Here is a 22,613-nt window from a genome sequence, read left to right on the forward strand (position 1 = left end):
ATGGGCAATGAACAGATATATAGATAAAGTAGGAATAAAAATAAAAACAATGAGAAAAATGAAAAAAGAGCCTATCTATCATGTATAAATTCTGTTTAACAGTAGACATATTAAACAAAATGAAAAAATAAAAAGCTTGAAATCTTAAATATACATTACTAAATTCCCAAAGGTCAAAAGACTGGAATAAACAATTAGTAAATTTTAAAATATATAGAGAGATATATATAAGTAATCTGTAATATAAAGAAAAAAAGTTAAAATAGATATCAAAGATATACAAAAATTCCAGAATTTTCTTTCATCATTTCTTTCATATTCTGTCTTTTCCCCTACAAATAAAACAACCCTATTATGACACATGAAACACTAAGCCCAAATACTTTCCTAAATAATGTAATAAAATTAATCCACATATCCTTGGAGAGCTTTCTTCTGAATAGTGGAGGTTATCCCCATTGATACATAAAGTATAAAAAGAATAACTCCATTTAAAATAAGTACCAGAATATTTTTTAAACATGGCAAAACAATATTGTCCATAGTGCAAATTTTGTAATAAATATTGAGTAATCTTTTAGGAAAAGTCACCTTTTGGGGTTTCTTCATTAAGTGCCAGAAATATTGGTGCATTGGGGTTCCACATGCCAGTGATAACATAAGCTCTCCCATCACAGCTCTTTCCCATGGATTCCTATGACATTTCAAACAGAAATCACAGAGAATATTTACACCCCAAAAATCATCATTTTAACTTATAAGTGTATCTTATTTTAAGCAATCCAATTAATTAAATTTGAATTTACACTCAGGGCATTTATTTTCCTGGTAAATTTTTTTCACTCTACAGAAGCATTTCTTTAAATATTAAATTCTCCTGCAGCTTTCTCCAGCATTTCTATTTAGAGACACATACTCTAGGATAAAAGGTACGTGCTTAGATGCTGACTCACAAAAACATAGTATTGGTATGAAGTTATATTTAACTTTATCTTAGGCTGGTTGTCAAAATATCGCATACACAGACATACAAGGATATATGAAGTGAGAATTAAGCTAATCACAGGAAAATATTAAAATTTTTCTTCTAATGTTCTAATTTTTAATATATTCTTAAAATAATTTCCTTTGTCACAATTAACACCTTTAAAGTTAATACTTTTCTATTGTCTATATGCCAGCTATATGGACACTTTCTTACAATCATAAATCAATATTAGGAGACTAATACTGGTTTGTATCTATACCCAAGGTTGTTAACTATCTTCCTCTACTCTTATATTTATTCTCCTTCTTCCATTCTCTCCTCTTCTCTTCTTCCTCTTTACTTCCTCCACCCCTTAAGACTTTTACCAAGCCATCTCTTGATTCTCACGAAAGCAGAAACTTCTATAGTGAAAGCAAGGCCACATTCAGTTGTGTATATGTATGTGTATGTGGTGTGGGGGAGCCTAGAGGTTGTCCATGGGAGAAAAGCACACAGTATACAAATATAAGCATTTGCAAAAGAATACTATTATCTACAATACTTTCAATTTTCTGTACCAATTTCCTCATATTATGAACGGAGAGAGCTAAAAAGGTCAGGCTAAAAGACAAAAAAGTTTTTTTCAGTATTTCCCACACACAGATGCTTCTCTGAATCCTTATGAAACTATTTCAGTCAGTTGGTAATTACTATGTACATTTTTCTACTGTACTGTTGATAGTTCACTGATCAGACTGTAAAGCAGAGGAGAAAAACACTCGAGACCATGTAAAGGAAATCCACTCAGTACCTCCAACGCACTTATATATTCATATTCATTCTTTTTCCCTGTCTCCCTCCCTCCCTTCCATGTGCCTATCCTCTCTCTCTACTGTCCATTCAGAGCAAGAATGACCCCAAAATATCTAGTTCATTTCTGGACAAGAGCTTATGCTATGCTTGAGTCCAAAAAATGAGCTAGGCCAATCAAATTTTTTCTTTCAATTAACAAATACCAAGGAAAGTGGGCAGTCAGCTGTGGGGCTAAAAGGTTTTGATACGAAAATGACAGATCACATGCAAAATGAAGTTATAACTGAATTTAGGGTAGGGGAAAATAAATAAAGAACAGCAGAGTATTAGTAAACTGCTAAAGTGTTAAGCAAGAAACGGAGAAAACAAACACACAAAAAAATCCTTAAAAATAATGAATCATGTAGTCAAAAAACAAAGGCACATACAAAGGAGGCGAGTTGAAGGGGCAGAGAGTGGAAAACCTAGAGAGAAGGGCAGAGAAGAGACAGGGAGGGAGAGAAAGGGCAAGGAGGGAAAAGGGGAGGAGAGGGGAAAAAAGAAGAAGTGGGAAATGGAGGGAGGAAGGGAGAGGGAGAGAGAAGGTGCAGAAAGAGAAAAGGGAGCAGAGCACCAGAGGCTGTGAGAACAGGGGCAGCTCCTAAGAAAGAGGCTCACTGAAAGAGCAAGCCCATGCGGGGAGGGGAGGCAGACAGGAAGAGACCAGAGACCACTGTTCAGGGCCAGGTCTAATTTCATCAAGGTCAATAACCTCTTTTGTTCTTCAGGTGCTCTAAGTGAATCTTTGTTCCCTGTAAGCAAAACAGCCTAACCAAATCAAACATATATTTATTTCTTTTTAGTCTTCACAACCACAAAAATACTGTCTCATACATTAAAAGCCTTCAATAAAAGTTTCTCCTCGAGTCATTTCTGTTATTGTACTAGATATTTCTATTACATAGCCTGGCTTGCTCCCATCCCCTTATGAGGAGACTTTCACAACCTTTGCTCTAGAGTTCTTTCCCAGCTCCTCTGCAGGCCTTCCCTCCCCTAAGAAGGCTGACAAGATCAGGGACATCAGGGAAAGGACATCTGGACAACAAATACCTCTGCCTGAAGAGGCCAGGTTGGAACCACCAGATGCCCTCCTCTTAAGAAAATAAACCAGGAAATATAAACAGAATACAGCACCTTTCAATGAAACATAAGCTGAAGAATCACATACAAAGCCATGAATGAACTACTGTCAAGTTATGAGTAAGCTGAAGCTATGAGGTCAAGTAGGGACAGCAGGGTAAAGCACACAGATGTTATCACGAGAAGGAGATAACACACAAAGTAAGAAAGCAACATAAATTCTTGCTAATCCATTCATTCCTTAAGCAAAATGAGCGTACTATGAGTTACGCTCTATGCCTGTGAGTATCCAGCAAAAAAAACAAGAGAATGGTCCTGACTTTACGGAGTTGACAGGCTAATAATTTCCAAACAGCAGTTTGTGACCCATTTGTGGATCATAAAATCAAGTTAGTGGATTATGATCACACTTTTTAATCAAGTAGAAGAAAAAAATAACAGATTTCATCAAACATGAATTATTTCATAAATTTTACTATTTCTTAAATTTCATAATTTAAGAATTATTTCATAAAAATTTTACTTCAGCTTTTTTAACATTTATAAGTGTATTAGATTACAATGTAAATTTTATTTCTGTGAGTCCAACTACTGGCCTAGTGTCTCAATAGTTAATCATGAAGATCCAGAAACTTTCTGGATTTCCCTGGTGGCTCAGACAGTAAAAGCATCTGCCTACAATGCAGGAGACGTGGCTTCAATCCCTGGGTCTGGACAATCCCCTGGAGAAGGAAATGGCAACCCACTCCAGTACTCTTGCCTGGAAAATCCCATGGACGGAGGAGCCTGGTAGAGTCAGACTCAACTGAGCAACTTCACTTTCTTTCACTTCTTTCACAAACTTTCTGAGGCATCTCTAGGATTATAAACTGTGTTCCAGTTCCATGAAATCTGACTCTACTCAGTTTTCACCTCTTTTTGGTACTTTCCTGTTCAGCTTTTCCTAGGTATCAACGGTTGTAAATCAAAAATTCTCATTTCCTTATTTCTACACTACAAGTATCTTCAAAACTATTCTCACTACTGGGAGAAAATTCAGAGTCCATTATCTGCACCTCCCCAAAAGAACTTACTTAATTTTATTTATATGTGATTTTGTTTATATACTATGCATAATATATATAAGTAATTCGGCTGACTAAAAGTATATTTTGTTTATAAATATAGCTTTCTTTTTCATGTACATTTTATATTAAACAAAATTTATAAATGTATAGAAAAGTCTCAGCTCATCCTTCTCATTTAGCATTCAGGGAACAAAGTAGGCACTGCTCAAAAATTATTCAAGTCAAACAGAAAAGCCTCATAAATTCTGAAGTTCAATTGTACCCTTTTTCAAAGAGTTCACGTATTTGGATATGTCATAGAAGTATTAATATCTTGCTCTAGAGGGCAGAACTAAGACACATTAGGCAAAGTTACAAGGAATATGATTTCAGGTGATTACAAAGGTGTAACCTGTAATAACCACAGCTGTCCCACAGTCTTCATTATAAGGTAATGAGTTCATTTTTATTAGATGTAGTCTGGTTAAAGCTCAGTAACTGTGTATTAAGATACCATGAAGATTAATAGCAGTGGGTAACAACAAATCACAACTGCTGATAATTGTACATACAAGCCCTCCAACTTGATCAACTATTTGTTGCACTGGTAAGCCCACTGCTCCCTCTAGGAGCTTCAGTGCTGACAAGCCTTTGATTTCAGTATGGACTCTCAAAGGTGGAGGGATGCACTACAAGTGAGGGGAGATCAGAAGCTCACGCCAGGTCTCTACATCTCTGCCAGTGATTCATCTTAATCTTTTAAACTCTGCAAGATCATTACTAATTAGGATCTAGGAACTGAAAAGTATTTAATGTCCTTGAAACTACCTCCTCACAGAATTTTCAGGGCTCCAAAATGTTATGTCTTGCCTTAAGCAAAACCACCTGCATTACTGATATGCTATAAAAATGGATGGAAGAGAGATGAACCAATAGCTAATTTGTTTTCACATTTAATGTAACTGGTTGTCCTTACCTTACCTACGCAGCAATGCTTCCTCGCTATTTCTGTGGCTCACTGCACCAACTCTATGAGAGCATTTAACCCAATAATATCATTACAGATTTAAAGATCTGTTTCCATCACAAGATTATGAACCCAAAGATGTTAGAACTTTATTACCATATCTGTAATGCCAGCATGCCACACAATACTTGGCATACAATTAGGTGCTCAAAAATGCTGAATAAACCATCCTGCTACCACTAAAAAATCAATTATCATGAAATAAAGAAAAAGTTGATATAATTTGTGATATTTAAATGACATTTGCAAAATACAGCTGAAAGGAGAACATGTAGTGCTACCTAAAAAAAAATCTCATTTAAGTAAAGAACTTTATACTTATACTGAAATAACTATTTCTTATAACATTTATAAACCATGAACTGGACGTTTTCATTAATACACTATTATCAGGTATTTATTTAAAAGTTAAGATGGCTTGCCATTTTTACATCAAAAACCAACTCTTGAATATATATTAACCTTCAAGGGCATTCCTTAAATGAATACCACTCCCACAGTAAATATACTTTGCTAGTGAAAGGTAATCAAGAAGGAAAAATTCAGAAAGGGAAATGCTTTTAAGAAAACAAATGCATCCATCACAATACTCAAATTAATATCAATAACACTGCATTAAAATAAATGAAAGGAACCATATCCACTTTGGATATGCCTGTCAGAATCATGTACTTGTTGTTTCTGGCTCAAAGAAAGGATATTTTCTTAAGAAGTCAAACAGATGAGTAGATGAACTTTTTCATAACACTATCCTTTTATCTGCTTTCAACTTGCATATGATTCTTTCTACAAAAATTTTTAACTCCTAAGTTTCTCCCTCATTTTAAGTATGGGGTTCCAAATTAAATGACGACTATCACACGGCTGAAAGTTAGAAGTAATTTTGACAAAATGACAAGATTTCAAAATAGAATATACTTTAAAAACATAAAATAACTATCATCTATACTTGGTTAAGGTGCTAAAGATTTTCATTACCATATCCAGTAAATGCATGTCACTGTTCTTCACGTTTCGACCTGGGCTTAATAACATTCCAAAACATCTGAAAATATTGGGGGGAAAAAAAGAAGAAATGAGGTATCAAGAATATATAGAAGCCCAGTGAGCAAAAGCCTTTTAATAGCAACTATACAATCTGTCTAGCTCTATACTTACAAATAACATTTTTTAGAGAAACATCACAGATAAGAATCCATCAAGATACATAATAAAATCACACAGAAATAAATTATTTAAATTCCCAGATCTCTATTTCTGCTTCTGAAAGATTACCAATAAACAGAAACTGTGATAAAAATAGGCACAAATTGTTAACTGAAACAAAATACAGTACTGAGACATGAACTAATTTCTAGGTAAAAATTAGAGACTTTTTGCCTTAGAGTTATTCCAAACATATTGATCAAGATCAACTAACCTAATTAAATTAAAAGTAAGAAAACTTAAAAAAATTAGAATAAAACACTGTACTCTCTCTTTGCATCAAGCCACGTTAATACAATCAATCACCTGGCCCTCCATAGTCATGTTCACTGAGTAGACTATCAATACTATATCTTCAGTTTGAAAGTTATATGAAACTCATTACTAAAAAATGCTATTATGCTAGTGAAAATACTATCCAGAATATAATATATTGTTAAATACTTTTCTGTGCCTCCTGATGCAAAGGAAGTTTTAGGAATCCAACTAACACTATCACTTTATTTGTAAAGGGTTTTCATCAACTATAAAATTCAGTTAAACCTAACATTTCTTTATATTTGTTATGGTATTATTATTTTTTCTTTATTGTTAGCAAACGTAAACTCCAGAAAAGTTAATTTACTTAAACTCATGGCTATTACATACCTCTTATATTCAAGAGGCAATGTGATCTATCTACAGTGCACCTCTCTCTGCCAACTAGAATAGAGTAGTTTCTATTACAGCTTTCCAAATGTTAAAAATATGCTACGGAGCATTTTATAAAAGGAGCAAAGAATATAAACAAACTAAATGTAAGATTTTTTAACTTTCAAAATAGTGGCAGCTGAGCAGTCAATACTAAATCTGATCCTTGTTTACCAAAGGTTTACTTTTCCAATGGCAGTGTTTTTCCTTCCATAAACAAGACAGAGAGTGGTCCTATGCAAATATGAGCTTAATAAGTGGTAAAACAATATTTACTCCCTGTAATATTTGAGGATACCTTCCAGAAGTCATGTAAAAATGATCAAGTATATAATAAAGATACAACAAAGTCAGTAAGCTTTGAGGAAAACCTTCCAAATACACTATTGTAGCAGTAAGCAAAATATAATCAACTAAAATAGAGATAATTATAACCTAATACTCTTAATTTTAATATGCTTCCTATACATTGCTATGAACTTTGAACTCACATAACACTGTCTATACAAATTAAATGTTAATTAATCAGCTACTTCATTGTATTATTTCTAATTGTGCCTTAAATTCTTTATAACTATGGAAAACAGAGTGGAGATTCCTTTAAAAACTGAGAATAGAACTGCCACATGACCCAGCAATCCCACTGCTGGGCATACACCCTGGGAAAACCAGAACTGAAGGAGACAAATGTACCCCGATGTTCACTGCAGCACTGTTCACAACAGCTAGGACATGGAAGTAACATAGATGTCCATCAGTAGACGAGTGGATAAAGAAGTTGTGGTACAAATGCACAATGGAATATTCCTCAGCTATAAATAGGCATGCTTGGGGCTGGTACGCGGGGATGACCCAGAGAGATGTTATGGGGAGGGGGGTGGGAGGCGGGTTCAGGTTTGGGAACGCATGTACACCCGTGGTGGATTCATGTCAATGTATGACAAAACCAATACAGAATTGTAAAGTAAAATAAAAAATAAATAAATTTAAAAAATTTAAAAAAAAAAAGGAATGCATTTGAGTCAGTTCTAATGAGGTGGATGAAACTGGTGCCTATTATACAGAGTGAAGTGAGTCAGAAAGAGAAAGACAAATACTGTATGTTAATGCATGTATATGGAATGGTTTTTTTCCAGTAGCTTTTGGAAAGGCTGGGAAAGATTGAGGGCAGGAGAAGGGGATGACAGACGATGAAATGGTTGGATAGCATCACTGACTCGATGGACATGAAGTTTGAACAAGCTCCAGGAGTTGATGATATACAGAGAAGCCTGGCGTGCTGCAGTCCTTGGGGTCACAAAGAGTCAGACACATCTGAGCAACTGAACTGAACTGACGGAATTTACAAAGATGGTAACGACAATCCTACAGGCAGGGCAGCAAAGGAGACACAGATGTAAAGAATAGACTTTTACACACAGTGGGAGAAGGCAAGGGTGGGATAGGTGAAAGAATAGCATTGAAACATGTACATTACCATATGTAAAATAGATGATTAGCACAAGTATGATGTATGAAGCAGGGCACCCAAAGCTGGTGCTCTGGGACCACCCAGAGGGATGGAGTGGGGAGGGAGGAGGAAGGGGAGCTCAGGATGGGGGGACATATGTATCCCTGTGGCCAATTCATGTTGATGTACGGCAAAAACCATCACAATATTGTAAAGCAATTATCCTCCAATTAAAATAATTAATTTAAAACAATTTAGTTTCTCCAACTAAAATGTCAGATCAATGAGGACAAAGACGTGTCTCACGTTCTGTACATATTTTGCTTCAGCTTGCATCTCTCATGGGTGTTTTACATATGATTTCTTCTATTACAGGATTTGGGGTTGGTTTATTTATTTTTTTTAATTTGGTTGTGATGGCTCTTATTCGTGGCATGTGGGATCTAGTTCCCTGATGAGGGATCAAACCCAGGGCCCCTGCATGGGAAGCACAGAGTTTTACTTACTGGACCACCAAGGAAGTCCCAAGTATACCGCTTTCAAGTTACAAAGGGCTTTCCTTGTAGCTCAGCTGGTAAAGAATCTGCCTCCAATGCGGGAGACCTGTGTTCGATTCTGGGTTGGGAAGATCCCCTGGATAGGGGAAAGGCTATCTACTCCAGTATTCTGGCCCAGAGAATACCATGGACTGTATAGTCCATGGGGTCACAAAGAGTTGGACACGACTGAGTAACCTTCATTTTCATTTAAGTTACAAAACTATCATATAGTCACTGTAAAAAGCTAAAGAATACCCAAGTGTGTAGGAAATTTCTCCTTTGTCTCTAATCTCAGTCCCTTCAGGAACCAATACTAAGAGTTTAGCAAGTACTGTCCCTACTTTTCTTTTGCTTATTTTAAAAATTAAAGTTTTATACTGTTTGTCAGGCTTCCCTGATAGCTCAGTTGGTAAAGAATCATCCTGCAATGAAGGAGACCCCTGTTTGATTCCTGGGTCGGGAAGAGCCCCTGGGGAAGGGATAGGATACCCACTCAGTATCCTTGGGCTTCCCTTGTGGCTCAGCTGGTAAAGAATCCACCTGCAATGTGGGAGACCTGAGTTCTATCCCTGGGTTGGGAAGATCCCCTGGAGAAAGGAAAGATACCCACCCCAGTATTCTGTCCTGAAGAATTCCATAGACTGTATAGTCCATAGGGTTGCAAAGAGTCAGACACGACTGAGCAACTTTCACTTCACTGTTTGTCAACACGAAGTGGCAACAGTGTGACCTTAGTGAAAGCACCTATCCCCTTGGGCCTCTGCTTCCTCTTCTACAAAATAGGAGAGGTACAACACATGAACTCTAAGGATTCTTCCAGCATTAAAACTGCATAATTGTTTTCTATCAAACTATAATAGTCATTTCCAAAATTATATTTCATTAAAGCACAACATGATTCCTATGGAGACAAGCTGGGTCTATTAGGAATAACATCTCAGTAATTAGATATTATTAGTACCACAAACACCTAATGTGAATATTAAGTGCTTCACTAGGGAATTCAAAGCATTCAACCTGCTCTTATTAACTCTATAAATAATGTTTTAAGCAAACTGCTATTACACCTATTTTTTTTCAAGGAGCTCACAATCTAGTATGGGAGGAAAATAACAGACAATTACAACCTGTATAGTAAGTTCTATGATAGCTGTTAGTACAGAAGGTTAACAAAGCACAGAGAAGACACATCCAACATTATTTATTGACCCAAAATTTGAAATCAAACCTCCTGAGAATAAGATGATAGTGTTATCATATTAACAATTACCATATTATAGCAGCTGTTTATCTAATGCTTTCAGACATTTACTATTTTGTTGCATCCACATTTTAAAAACAACCTCCATATAACAAATGACAAAACTGGTTTCCAGAAACTAGAAGTGACTTGTTCAAACCACATAACTAGTAGGCCATGACTCTGAGGCCAAAACTACATAGTCACTTAACGTTATAATTTGTCACCTTCTGGCCTATCAGTCACTGTTGTTCAACTGCTAAGTCATGACCAATTCTTTTCAATCCCATGGACTGCAGTATGCCAGGCTCTTCTGTCCTTCACAATCTCCTGGAGTTTGCTCAAATAAGGTCCATTGAGTAGGGGATGCTATCTAACGATTTCATCCTCTGCTGCCCCCTCTCCTTTTGCCTATCAGAAAAAAATTATAAATTCCTGGTGTGATCCTGGGTATATCACACACTTCAAAAAGCCTCACTTTCCACATTTCCGAAACACAAATATACCTGCTTATAGTTTCACTATGTTAATATACAGTTAAAATGAAAAAGTCTCACAGGGAAAGGACATTGCAAAATATAGAGTAGTTTGCCAATTTATACATTATATGGAACAATGGACTGGTTCAAAATTGGGAAAGGGGTAAGTCAAGGCTGTATACGAGTCACCCTGCTGATTTAACTTACATGCCTATTACAACATGCAAATACCGGGCTTAATGGATCACAAGATGGAATCAAGATTGCCAGGTTCAGTTCCAGTTCAGCTGCTCAGTTGTGTTCGACTCTTTGCAACCCCATGGACCCATGCTTCCCTGACCATCACCAACTCCAGGAGCTTGCTCAAATTCATGTCCATTGACTCCGTGATGCCATCCAACCACCTCATCCTCTGTTGACCCCTTCTCCTCCCACCTTGAATCTTTTCCAGCATCACAGTCTTTTCCAGTGAGTCCATTCTTCACATCAGGTGGCCAAACTATTGGAGTTTCAGCTTCAGCATCAGTCCTTGCAATGAATATTCACAACATATTTCCTATAGGATCGACTGGTTGGATTTCCTTGCAATCCAAGGGACTCTCAAGATTCTTCTCCAACACCACAGTTCAGAAGCATCAATTTTTCGGTGCTCAGCTTTCTTTACAGTCCAATTCTCACATCCATATATGACTACTGGAAAAACCATACCTTTAACTAGATGGACCTTTGTTGGCAAAGCAATGTCTCTACTTTTTAATATGCTGTCTAGGTTGTTCACAGCTTTTTTCCAAGGAGTAAGCCATGAAATTAAAAGACGCTTACTCCTTGGAAGGAAAGTTATGACCAACCTAGAACAGCATATTCAAAAGCAGAGACATTACATGCCAACAAAGGTCTGTCTAGTCAAGGCTATGGTTTTTCCTGTGGTCATGTATGGATGTGAGAGTTGGACTGTGAAGAAGGCTGAGCACCAAAGAATTGATGCTTTTGAACTGTGGTGTTGGAGAAGACTCTTGAGAGTCCCTTGGACTACAAGGAGATCCAACCAGTCCATTCTGAAGGAGATCAACCCTGGGATTCCTTTGGAAGGAATGATGCTAAAGCTAAAGCTCCAATACTTTGGCCACCTCATGTAAAGAGCTGACTCAATGGAAAAGACTCTGATGCTGGGAGGGATTGGGGGCAGGAGGAGAAGGGGACGACAGAGGATGAGATGGCTGGATGGCATCACTGACTCGATGGACGTGAGTCTGAATGAACTCCAGGAGTTGGTGGTAGACAGGGAGGCCTGGCGTGCTGCGATTCATGGGGTCACAAAGAGTAGGACACAATTGAGCGACTGAACTGAACTGAAGTCTTTTAATTTCATGGCTGCAATCACCATTTGCAGTGATTTTGGAGCCCCCCCAAAATAAACTCTGTCACTGTTTCCACTGTTTCCCCATCTATTTCCCATGAAGTGATGGGACCGGATGTCATGATCTTAGTTTTCTGAATGTTGAGTTTTAAGCCAACTTTTTCACTTTCTTCTTTCACTTTCATTAAGAGGTTCCTTAATTCCTCTTCACTTTATGCCATAACGGTGGTGTCATCTGCGTATCTGAGGTTATTGATATTTCTCCCAGCAATCTTGATTCCTTCATCCAGCCCAGCATTTCTCATGATGTACTCTGCAATAAGTTAGATAAGCAGGGTGACAATATACAGCCTTGACATACTCCTTTCCCAGTTTGGAACCAGTCTGTTGTTCCATGTCCAGTTCTAACTGTTGCTTCTTGACCTGCATATAGATTTCTCAGGAGGCAGGTCAGGTGGTCTGGTAATCATCTCTTTCAGAATTTTCCACAGTTTGTTGTGATCCACACAGTCAAGGGCTTTGCATAGTCAATAAAGCAGAAATAGATGTTTTTCTGGAACTCTCTTGCTTTTTCAATGATCCAACGGATGTTGGCAATTTGATCTCTGGTTCCTCTGCCCTTTATAAATCCAGCGTCAACATCTGGAAATTCATGGTTCACATACTGTTGAAGACTGGCTTGGAGAATTTTGAGCATTACTTTGCTACCGTGTGAGATGAGTGCAACTGTGCGGTAGTTTGAGCATTCTTTGGCATTGCCTTTCCTTGGGATTGAAATGAAAAGTAACCTTTTCCACTCCTGTGGCCACTGTTGCATTTTCAAAATTTGCTGGCATATGGAGTGCAGCATTTTCAAAGCATCATCTTCTAGGATTTGAAACAGCTCAACTGGAATTTCATCACCTCCACTAGCTTCATTCATAGTGAAGCTTCCTAAGGCCCACTTGAATTCGTGTTCCAACATGTCTGGCTCTAGGTAAATGATCACATCATCATGATTATCTGGGTCATGAAGGCCTTTTTTGTATAGTTCTTCTGTGTATTCTTGCCACTTTTTCTTAATATCTTCTGCTTCTGTTAGGTCCATACCATTTCTGTGGATTGCCAGGAGAAATATCAATAATCTCCGATATGCAGATGACACCACTATTATGGCAGAAAGGAGGAATTAAACAGCCTCTTGATGAAGGTGAAAGAGGAGAGTGAAAAACCTGGCTTGAAAATCAACATTCAAAAAACAAAGATCAGAGCATCCAGTTCCATCACTTCACAGCAAATAGATGGGGAAACAATGGAAACAATGACAGACTTTATTTTCTTGGGCTCCAAAAATCACTGTGGAAGGTGACTGCAGCCATGAAATTAAAAGACGCTTGTTCCTTGGAAGAAAAGCAATGACAAACCTAGACAGCGTATTAAAAAGCAGTGACACCACTTTGCCTACAAAGCTCCTTACAGTCAAAGCTATGGTTTTTTCCATGTATGGATGTGAGGGCTGGACAATAAAAAAGGCTGAGCATCAAAGAATTGATGCCTTCAAACTGCGGTGTTGGAGAAGACTCCTGAGAGTCCCTTGGACAGCAAAGAGATCAGTCAGTCCTTAAGGACATCAACCCTGAATATTCATTGGAAGTGTTGAAGCTGAAGATCCAATACTTTGGCCACCTGATGCAAAAAGCTGACTCAATGGAAAAGATCCTAATGCTGGGAAAGATTGAAGGCAGGAGAAGGAGAGGACAGAGAATGAGATGGTTGGATGGCATCACCAACTCAATGGACATGAGTTTGAGCAAACTCCAGGAGATGGTGAAGGACAGGGAAGCCTTGTATGCTACAGTCCATGGTGTCCCAGAGTCAGGCACAACTGAGCAACTGAACAATAACTGCCAGTATTATTAAGAAGTGAAGTTTGACCTTCCACACTGCCCAGCCAGTCTTTTACTCAAAACAGAGCTTGACACAGCTTTTAATACCAAATTAGCATCTATATGTGCTTCCTTGTTGGCTCAGTGGTAAAGAATCTGTCTGTCAATGTAGATGACCTGGGTTCAATCCCTGGGTAGGGAAGATCCCCTGGAGAATGAAATGGCAACTCACTCCAGTATTTTTGCCTGGGAAATCCCATGGACAGAAGGAGACTGGTAAACTACAGTCCATGGGGTCATAAGCCAGTAAGTGACTAAACCAATCAACCAAATCATCCATACAAACACCAAAAACTCTGCATATCTTGTATGGTTTTAGGCTTAACTGATGAAGAAAAGGAGAGGAAAAAAAGGATTATATGTTAATGTCCTGCAAAAGGAAACTATTTTACTTTTTTAGTCCATAAAAATCATAATGCTACATATCTCCATGAAGACCATGGATAAAAAGGAGGAAAAGAAAAGGAAAAGAGGCAGGGAACTGACCAGTATCGGTTAAAGAACACTGTCTCTTACTAAACTTGTGCTATTAAAAATGAGAAAGTGACAGTATGATGGACAGAATAAACAGAACTACAACAAAGAACAAAAGCTGTAATTAAATCATAATTTTCAGAATACACAAAAACTTTAAAAACTACATAATTTCATAAAATTGGAATGCTAGCCATCTTATGGAATTTAAAGCAAAAAAGATAGTTGGAAAGTCTTCTATATAAGGATTGTTGGAATCATTTTTTCCCTTATTAAACTTATCAGGTAGAGAAAGATATACAGGCATTCCTCACTATACACAGCAGCGTGGAACCATAAAAGTAACCATACAAGCTGCAACTGCATTGTGATCTTATAAACAATGGGAACCATTATGATTGTCCTGTGACCTGTGAATATTTTGTCAAAACTTTAAAAACTCTCGTCAGTTACAAATATATAGGGAAATTTTTTTAAGGTAAAACTATTATTTAGTACTTTATATTTTAAAGCACTTAGAAATATTAAAAACTGAAATATTTTATTTCTTTGGAAAAGTTATTAAGAATAGTTTAAACGGTGTTTACATGGAAAAGACCCTGATGCTGGGAAAGACTGAAGGCAAAAGGAGAAGAAGGTGGCAAAGGATGAGATGGCTGGATAGCATCACTGACTCAGTGGACATGAACATGGGCAAACTCCAAAAATGGTGAGGGACAGGGAGGCCTGGCATGCTGCAGTCCATGGGGTCACACAGAGTGAGACACAACTTAGTGAGTGAACAACAACAAAACAGTGTTTGCTTTCTTCTCATGTGATAAACAATACAGAATAAGCATTTTTCCTACGCCTTGGGAAACAGTCATACTCCATTCTAACTTTGAATGAGCTTCCAGTATTTTATCCTTTGCACTTTTACATCTCTAAGAGCTCCTTTAACATGAAGTTTTTGCTGGTGACTTCCCAGGACATTCATCCTTTTCATCAAACAAAAACTTGTCTTATTTATGTTGATAAGTTCATCTTTACTAAGCTCCTCTGGCTATATACGTAGTGTCAACATTCCCACATTCAGTTATTTCTTCTATAACTCCACTTATGCCCTACTCAAATCCTGCCAAGTTATTTGTACAGTGCAGTGAACGTTTTGCCACACAACTCAAATACAACTCACTGTTACTTCCTGTCAGGATGTGTGAATGTTTTCAATTGTATGCCTTCAGGTCATATCTCTTCCAAAACTCAGCTAAAGGAATTGTATGATCTCCAGTTTCTTATAATTACCATTTATTTCAGTGTTGCAACTAACTGCAAAACTGTGGCATGAAGACTAGCAAAACCTGGATTTTATTTTTTACTGCAGTCTTCAATCCAGCATAAAAATAAACACTCCATTTCAATTATAAGAAGCTTTCTATTTCTAGTGTAATTTAAACTAAAAAAAATGTTGAAATGCCTTTATCATGTCTTTGTTGTATATCAGACTTTTTCAATATGCTTCATACTGTAGCTTCATGCAGAGCTAGGTCACATCCTATCTTCATTTTGCTGTCATCATTTTTTTTAAATTTTTTATTGAAGTATAGTTGATTTACTGCAGTCACCATTTTCAAATCCTCTAAGATAACATGGAATTTCATTTTCAATATTATCACTTTTCATTGGTTTGCTGCATTCATCTTTGTTGGCTACCTCTTTCAATTATTTATTATTGTAAAATGTTATATGGGTTTATCATTGAGAGACTAAGGAGGCAAAACAACAATACACTTTGCTGTCTATGAGTGAACTAAATAACAGATACACCATAACCAATCATCAACATACTCTGAAAGAAGTGATGTTAACAGTCACTGGATAAGCATTTATGTAGTGACTGTGAACTGAAGAGCTAACAGCAAAGTCTACATTTTATGCAATTACTCACAATTAATTAAACAAATTAATTAACAAAAATTTGAACCATGTGGCTGGGGGACTAGTATTCTTTAACTAAATCATGGTAACATAAATCCATGCATATTGTATCTGCAGAACAAAGACTGCATGCATATACACATAGGTTCCAAGTAAATATAACCAATGTTTTGCCTTCTCACAGGGGTAGTTTACTCTGATTCTGCAGGCTATTCTGATTTCCAGTTATCACTCACAAAGCACCAGCAGTCTCAGAAAAAAGCATGACTGTGGTAGTACTATTAGTACCACCAATACTAATACTACTGGTATTAGCAGCATCAGTTCAGTTCAGTTCAGTCACTCAGTCATGTCCAACTCTTTGCGACCCCATGAATCGCAGCACGCCAGGCCTTCCTCTCCATCACCAACTCCCAGAGTTCACTCAGACTCACGTCCATCGAGTTGGTGATGCCATTCAGCCATCTCATCCTCCGTCATCCCCTTCTCCTCCTGCCTCCAATCCCTCCCAGCATCACAGTCTTTTCCAATGAGTCAACTCTTCGCATGAGGTGGCCAGAGTACTGGAGTTTGAGCTTCAGCATCATTCCTTCCAGAGAAATCCCAGGGCTGATCTCCTTCAGAATGGACTGGTTGGATCTCCTTGCAGTCCAAGGGACTTTCAAGAGTCTTCTCCAAAACCACAGTTCAAAAGCATCAATTCTTCGGCGCTCAGCCTTCTTCACAGTCTAACTCTCACATCCATACATGACCACAGGAAAAACCATAGCCTTGACTAGACGGACCTTAGTCGGCAAAGTAATGTCTCTGCTTTTCAATATGCTATCTAGGTTGGTCATAACTTTCCTTCCAAGGAGTAAGTGTCTTTCAATTTCATGGCTTCAATCACCATCTGCAGCGATTTTGGAGCCCAAAAATATAAAGTCTGACACTGTTTCCACTGTTTCCCCATCTATTTCCCATGAAGTGATGGGACCAGATGCCATGATCTTCATTTTTTTAATGTTGAGCTTTAAGCCAACTTTTTCATTCTCCTCTTTCACTTTCATCAAGAGGCTCTTTAGTTCCTCTTCACTTTCTGCCATAAGGGTGGTGTCATCTGCATATCTGAGGTTATTGATATTTCTCCCGGCAATCTTGATTCCAGCTTGTGTTTCTTCCAGTCCAGCGTTTCTCATGATGTACTCTGCATGTAAGTTAAATAAGCAGGGTGGCAATATACACCCTTGACATACTCCTTTTCCTATTTGAAACCAGTCTGTTGTTCCATCTCCAGTTCTAACTGTTGCTTCCTGGCCTGCATACAGATTTCTGAAGAGGCAGGTCAAGTGCTCTGGTATTCCCATCTCTTAAAGAATTTTCCACAGGCTTTGGCATAGTAAATAAAGCAGAAGTAGATACTTTTCTGGAACTCTCTTGCTTTTTCCATGATCCAGCGGATGTTGGCAGTTTGATCTCTGGTTCCTCTGCCTTTTCTAAAACCAGCTTGAACATCAGGGAGTTCACGGTTCACGTATTGCTGAAGCCTGGCTTGGAGAATTTTGAGCATTTTACTAGCATGTGAGATGAGTGCAATTGTGCAGTAGTTTGAGCATTCTTTGGCATTGCCTTTCTTTGGGATTGGAATGAAAACTGACCTTTTCCAGTCCTGCGGCCACTGCTGAGTCTTCCAAATCTGCTGGCATACTGAGTGCAGCACTTTCACGGCATCATCTTTCAGGATTTGAAATAGCTCCACTGGAATTCCATCACCTCCACTAGCTTTGTTCGTAGTGATGCTTTCTAAGGCCCACTTGACTTCACATTCCAAGATGTCTGGCTCTAGATGAGAGATCACACCATTGTGATTATCTTGGTCATGAAGATCTTTTTTGTACAGTTCTGTGTATTCTTGCCACCTCTTCTTAATATCTTCTGCTTCTGTTAGGTCCATACCATTTCTGTCCTTTATCGAGCCCATCTTTGCATGAAATGTTCCCTTGATATCTCTAATTTTCTTGAAGAGATCTCTAGTCTTTCCCATTCTGTTGTTTTCCTCTATTTCTTTGCATTGATCGCTGAAGAAGGCTTTCTTATCTCTTCTTGCTATTCTTTGGAACTCTGCATTCAGATGCTTATAGCTTTCCTTTTCTAGCAAGCATTTATTTGTTTCAGGGGCTATTTCAAATACTTAACAAGTATCACCTAATTTTATCCTCCCAACATTCTTAAGAGGTATCATTCACAATTTACAAACTAGAAACTGAAGCACAGAGAAGTTAAATAATTTGATCAAGTCACTGTAGAGCAGGGTTTCAAACCCAGATGAGGGGATTCCATAGATGTGAACCTTAAAAATCTTGCTTGCTTCAGTGCCTTCAATAACAGAAAGAGTAAGTTTCATCATTAGGAATTATCCTCTTCAGCAAGAGAGATTTAAGTTGGTTATTTTTTTTCTTTTCATTCATCAGGTAGGAAATTTTATTTGTTCCCCTAAGATTTTTAGAACACTAAGACTAATTACTATGAAAAAAAAATTTTAATAGATGCTTAGGATTGTCTTAAATCTGCTACCAGTGCAGAGAATTTAACCTATAGGAAAGTTATGAAAGAATAGATAGTATCTTTAGGTCCACTACTGAAAATAGTGTCAGTCAATAAGCTTCAAGAAAATACAACAACCTTCACACCTTCCTTGGACAATAATGTCCCACTAACTCTCACACTCGTAATGGATAAAAATTTGAAATGCAGAACCATGATTCAAATATGAATACTTTTTACTAACTCTCTTCAAATTAAAAAAATGAGAAATTAGCTATAGTCAAAAATATAATATTAAAAATGATTACAACAATCAAAATCTAAACTTGGCTTAATCACTGCTAAAAACATTTAGTAAATCAATTATTTTGCTTTATTATTCAATAGTAGTAATATGGGAAATTTGGGTAGTGATCCATTTGGGCTTTTACATGTAGCAGGTTTATACATCAAAATAATCAAAAGCCAAACTACAAATATTTTTAGAATTGAGTATCATTATAATTTTAAAACATCAAAAACAAAGAAAAAAAACATTTTCTCCCTATACTGCTGGTTAACAAGGGCCCATTTTCTCTTTCATAAACATAAAGCAAATGAAGCTGGAGTTGAGCCAAAAGACAGGAAAAAAATTATAAATTCAATTTGATGAGAGAGTTTAAGGCATAAGCAACTTAACATGCATGCTCAGTCACATCCAACTCTTTGCAACCCCATGGACTGTAGTCTATCAGGCTCCTCTGTCCATTGAATCTTCCAGGGAATAATAATGGAGTGGGTTATCATTTCCTTCTCCAGGGAATCTTTCTGACCCAGGGATCAAATCTGTGTCTCTTCTGTCTTCTGCATTGGCAGGTGGATTCTTTTCCACTGTGCCACCTGGGAAGCCCTATAAGCAAGTTTACTTTTTAACAAAATAAAATACTAGTGATTCCACCTGGAGTTCCTGCTCCTTTTTCCTTTTCTTCTTCTTATTTTTCTTTTATAGACATTTTCACCTATGTCTATTCATGTATTTTTCTTTACCCCTTTCCTCGAGAGTTTTATCTTTCTTTATATGGTGGGAAGTAGAACAGATATAATTTACCGATGAATCAGATGTGCAGGGAAAGAAAAAGAAGTCAAGGACGACTGCAAGTTTTCAGCGTAACTGGAAAGATCAGACTATAAATCATAATGCTGGGGGAGACTACAGGAGGGACAGGTTTGTGACAGGTGGGGGGTCTAGACTTTGAGCACAGTGACTTTGGGACACCAAAGAAGTAAAGTTGCAGGATACATGAATGAGGAACACAGAGGTCTGAGACCTCAGGTGAAAGATGAAAAGTTGGAAGTTACGTACTACAGATATGTTTAAAGGAATGAGACTGGATGAGTTAACCTCAGAGTGAGTGTGGAACAGAAAGAATAGAATCACATCATCAAGAAGGCAAAATGGATTAAAAACCTAGTGTACAAGTTGGAAGTTGGCCATAGGAACATGGACATTTCATCCAGAGTAGTAAGAGAGACAGCAGAATCTATAATAAGAAAAAAACTAGTAGACAAAGTGATAGGAATATCTAAAGTTCTATTCTTACTGCTTCTATTGTCTTAAAAGATTACTGGCTGAAAATAAACACGGTAGAAGATATGATGGAGGTTTAATGAGAAGGTGCAAAATTATCTAGGAAAGAGATTAACAGCTTGTCTAGTAAAATGAAATAGGAATTCTATCAACACTAAGGTATACCTATGGTTATGATCAATCAGCACATTTATATACAGTTTTGTTTCTTCCCCAGCAGCGTTCATTTATACCACTGGTTTTGGTACAAAGGTGCAGAAAGCTGGAATTAACTAGAGCTGGGAATAGGCCAGGCATGTAGGAAGATGAGAAAGAGAGTAAAGGAGTCTGTGGAAGTATATGAAGTAATAATTTGTATAGATAAATAACAGAATCTAAGTTGGGAAGGAGATAAGTGAAAACATGAAGTGAGGGGGTAAGGGACACTAAAACAAATGTATGGGTTGATAGGACCAACCATAGACTAACAGTAGCATTAATTAGAAAATTAATGGTATTAAGAAAACAGAAGTGACTTACAGCAATGAGGTAGTGGATAGGATACTTAAAATTGAGATTATAAAGGGAGTGCAGTTTCAGGTCATGACAAATTCAAAAGAATGACCATAGAAACAGGTGGTTAGGGTAGGAAGAAAGACAAAATCTTTGGACAAAAAGAGGTAAAAAAACAAAGAAGCTAAGAGGTTATTAGAATAATCATCTGCATGGATATTAAAACTTCCAAATTAAGACAAGATTACTAATTAGAGGATGACAAGAAGTCGGGAGCTAAAATCTTCAAAGTCTGACAGGAACTCCAAGGACTTCTGGATAACTACAACAAGAGAGGTTAGAAGATGCTAAAATCTGATAGCATGAACTTGGAAGCTGGGAGTTTTCTAGACGAAAAGAGAAACATGGTCTAAAAGAAGCAAGGGCATGCAAGAAGGATACTTCCCCACCTTCGATACACAGATATCAAGGGGTGGTGAGAGAGGACTCTTAGGCACAAACTCCAAGAGTACTCTCCCCAGGGAGTCACACACAGCACACACTTTCCCTGCAATGAGTTGGGACATGTGAGAAATGACATGTGTCAAATATGTGACACACTCACAGACAAGAGTTTGTTTTTCTTAAGACTAATCACATATGCATCCTCTGCCCAAGAGCAGCAAGGGCATGCAAGAAAGCTACTTCCCCACATTCAATACAGAGACACCAAGAGGTGGCAAGAGAGGAATCAGCCATCATCTGAAAGGACTATAAGGCAAGTGGTGGACTCTAGCAAAAGCCAGGTTGTATAAAGTGAATGTAACAATCAGAAATGACGTTAAGGATAAAAAGGAACTGTGCTGACAACAGATTTTAAGTTCCAGAGTATACAATGAAATCATTTAGGAAACTGAGCAAAGGTGGAGACAGGAGTCAGATGAGGGGATATGCAGAGTCATGTGGGAATCAGAATCTGAGTACTGATGGAAAACCCAGGCCTTCCTACAAAGCCTTCAAGAAACTGGCAAAGAATCATTTCAGCAATGCTGAAGGTTCAGTGTAGGAAAAAGGCTCCTGGAAAGAGAACGCAGCACTCAGGATTACCCTGCTTGACTCCTTCTGGTACACAAGACAATGAAGGAGCAGTATTACTAGAGTAACGAGGAGTTCTGAGTATCCTCTTACTATTTCTGATGGGGAGATGAAAGGGGAACAGAACATGAGTGTGGAAGAGGTTCTACTTGAAGTGCATCAAGAAAAACTTATTCTGGGTGTCTCAAGACATTATGGTGGTAAGTTTCCAAAACTATAAACCCATGTATATTTACTATATATTATCATCAGTTCATTACTTACTGCTCCTCTGAAGACAAGGTGCAGAAAAGCTATTTTGTATCCTCATAAAGAGACCTTCAATTAGGCAAATACTCATTTTCTGTAATCAATAAAAGCCACACACACACATGGAAATAGTTATCTTAAATGTGATTTCTGGATGAAAAACTAGTCACAACAAAATGTTCTTTTGTCAGAGTCTTCAACACCACTCAAGGTTCGATGACTTCCTATGAGGACTCACAGCACTCAGCACAGAGTTGTACTTAGGCTCAGGACATAGTAAAGTGAACAAATACAAAGGAAAATCGGCAAAGAGAAAAGGCACACAGGGTGAAGTTCAGAAGAAACTAGGCACAAACTCAAAGAGTACTCTCCCTGGGGAGTCACACAGAGGACACACTTTCCCAGCAACAAGTTGTAACATGTGAGAAATGACACACGTCACATATGTGACACGCTCAC

At 37.6% G+C, this 22,613-nt stretch overlaps 1 protein-coding gene across 2 annotated transcripts in view; it reads right to left on the reverse strand.

Moving 5' to 3' along the window:
- Nucleotides 1-22,613, reverse strand: part of RABGAP1L (RAB GTPase activating protein 1 like) — a 722,977-nt gene that overhangs the window by 583,088 nt on the left and 117,276 nt on the right. For both annotated transcript variants that reach the window (XM_040263944.1, XM_040263947.1), the window contains exons 8-9: nt 5,951-6,017; nt 592-694 (exon numbers count right to left, since the gene is read on the reverse strand). In XM_040263944.1, coding sequence (XP_040119878.1) covers nt 592-694; nt 5,951-6,017 — 170 coding nt within the window. The remainder of the gene's footprint in view (nt 1-591; nt 695-5,950; nt 6,018-22,613) is intronic.

This window comes from Oryx dammah, unplaced genomic scaffold (genome assembly GCF_014754425.2).
Source record: "Oryx dammah isolate SB20612 unplaced genomic scaffold, SCBI_Odam_1.1 HiC_scaffold_21, whole genome shotgun sequence".
NCBI lineage: Eukaryota > Metazoa > Chordata > Mammalia > Artiodactyla > Bovidae > Oryx > Oryx dammah.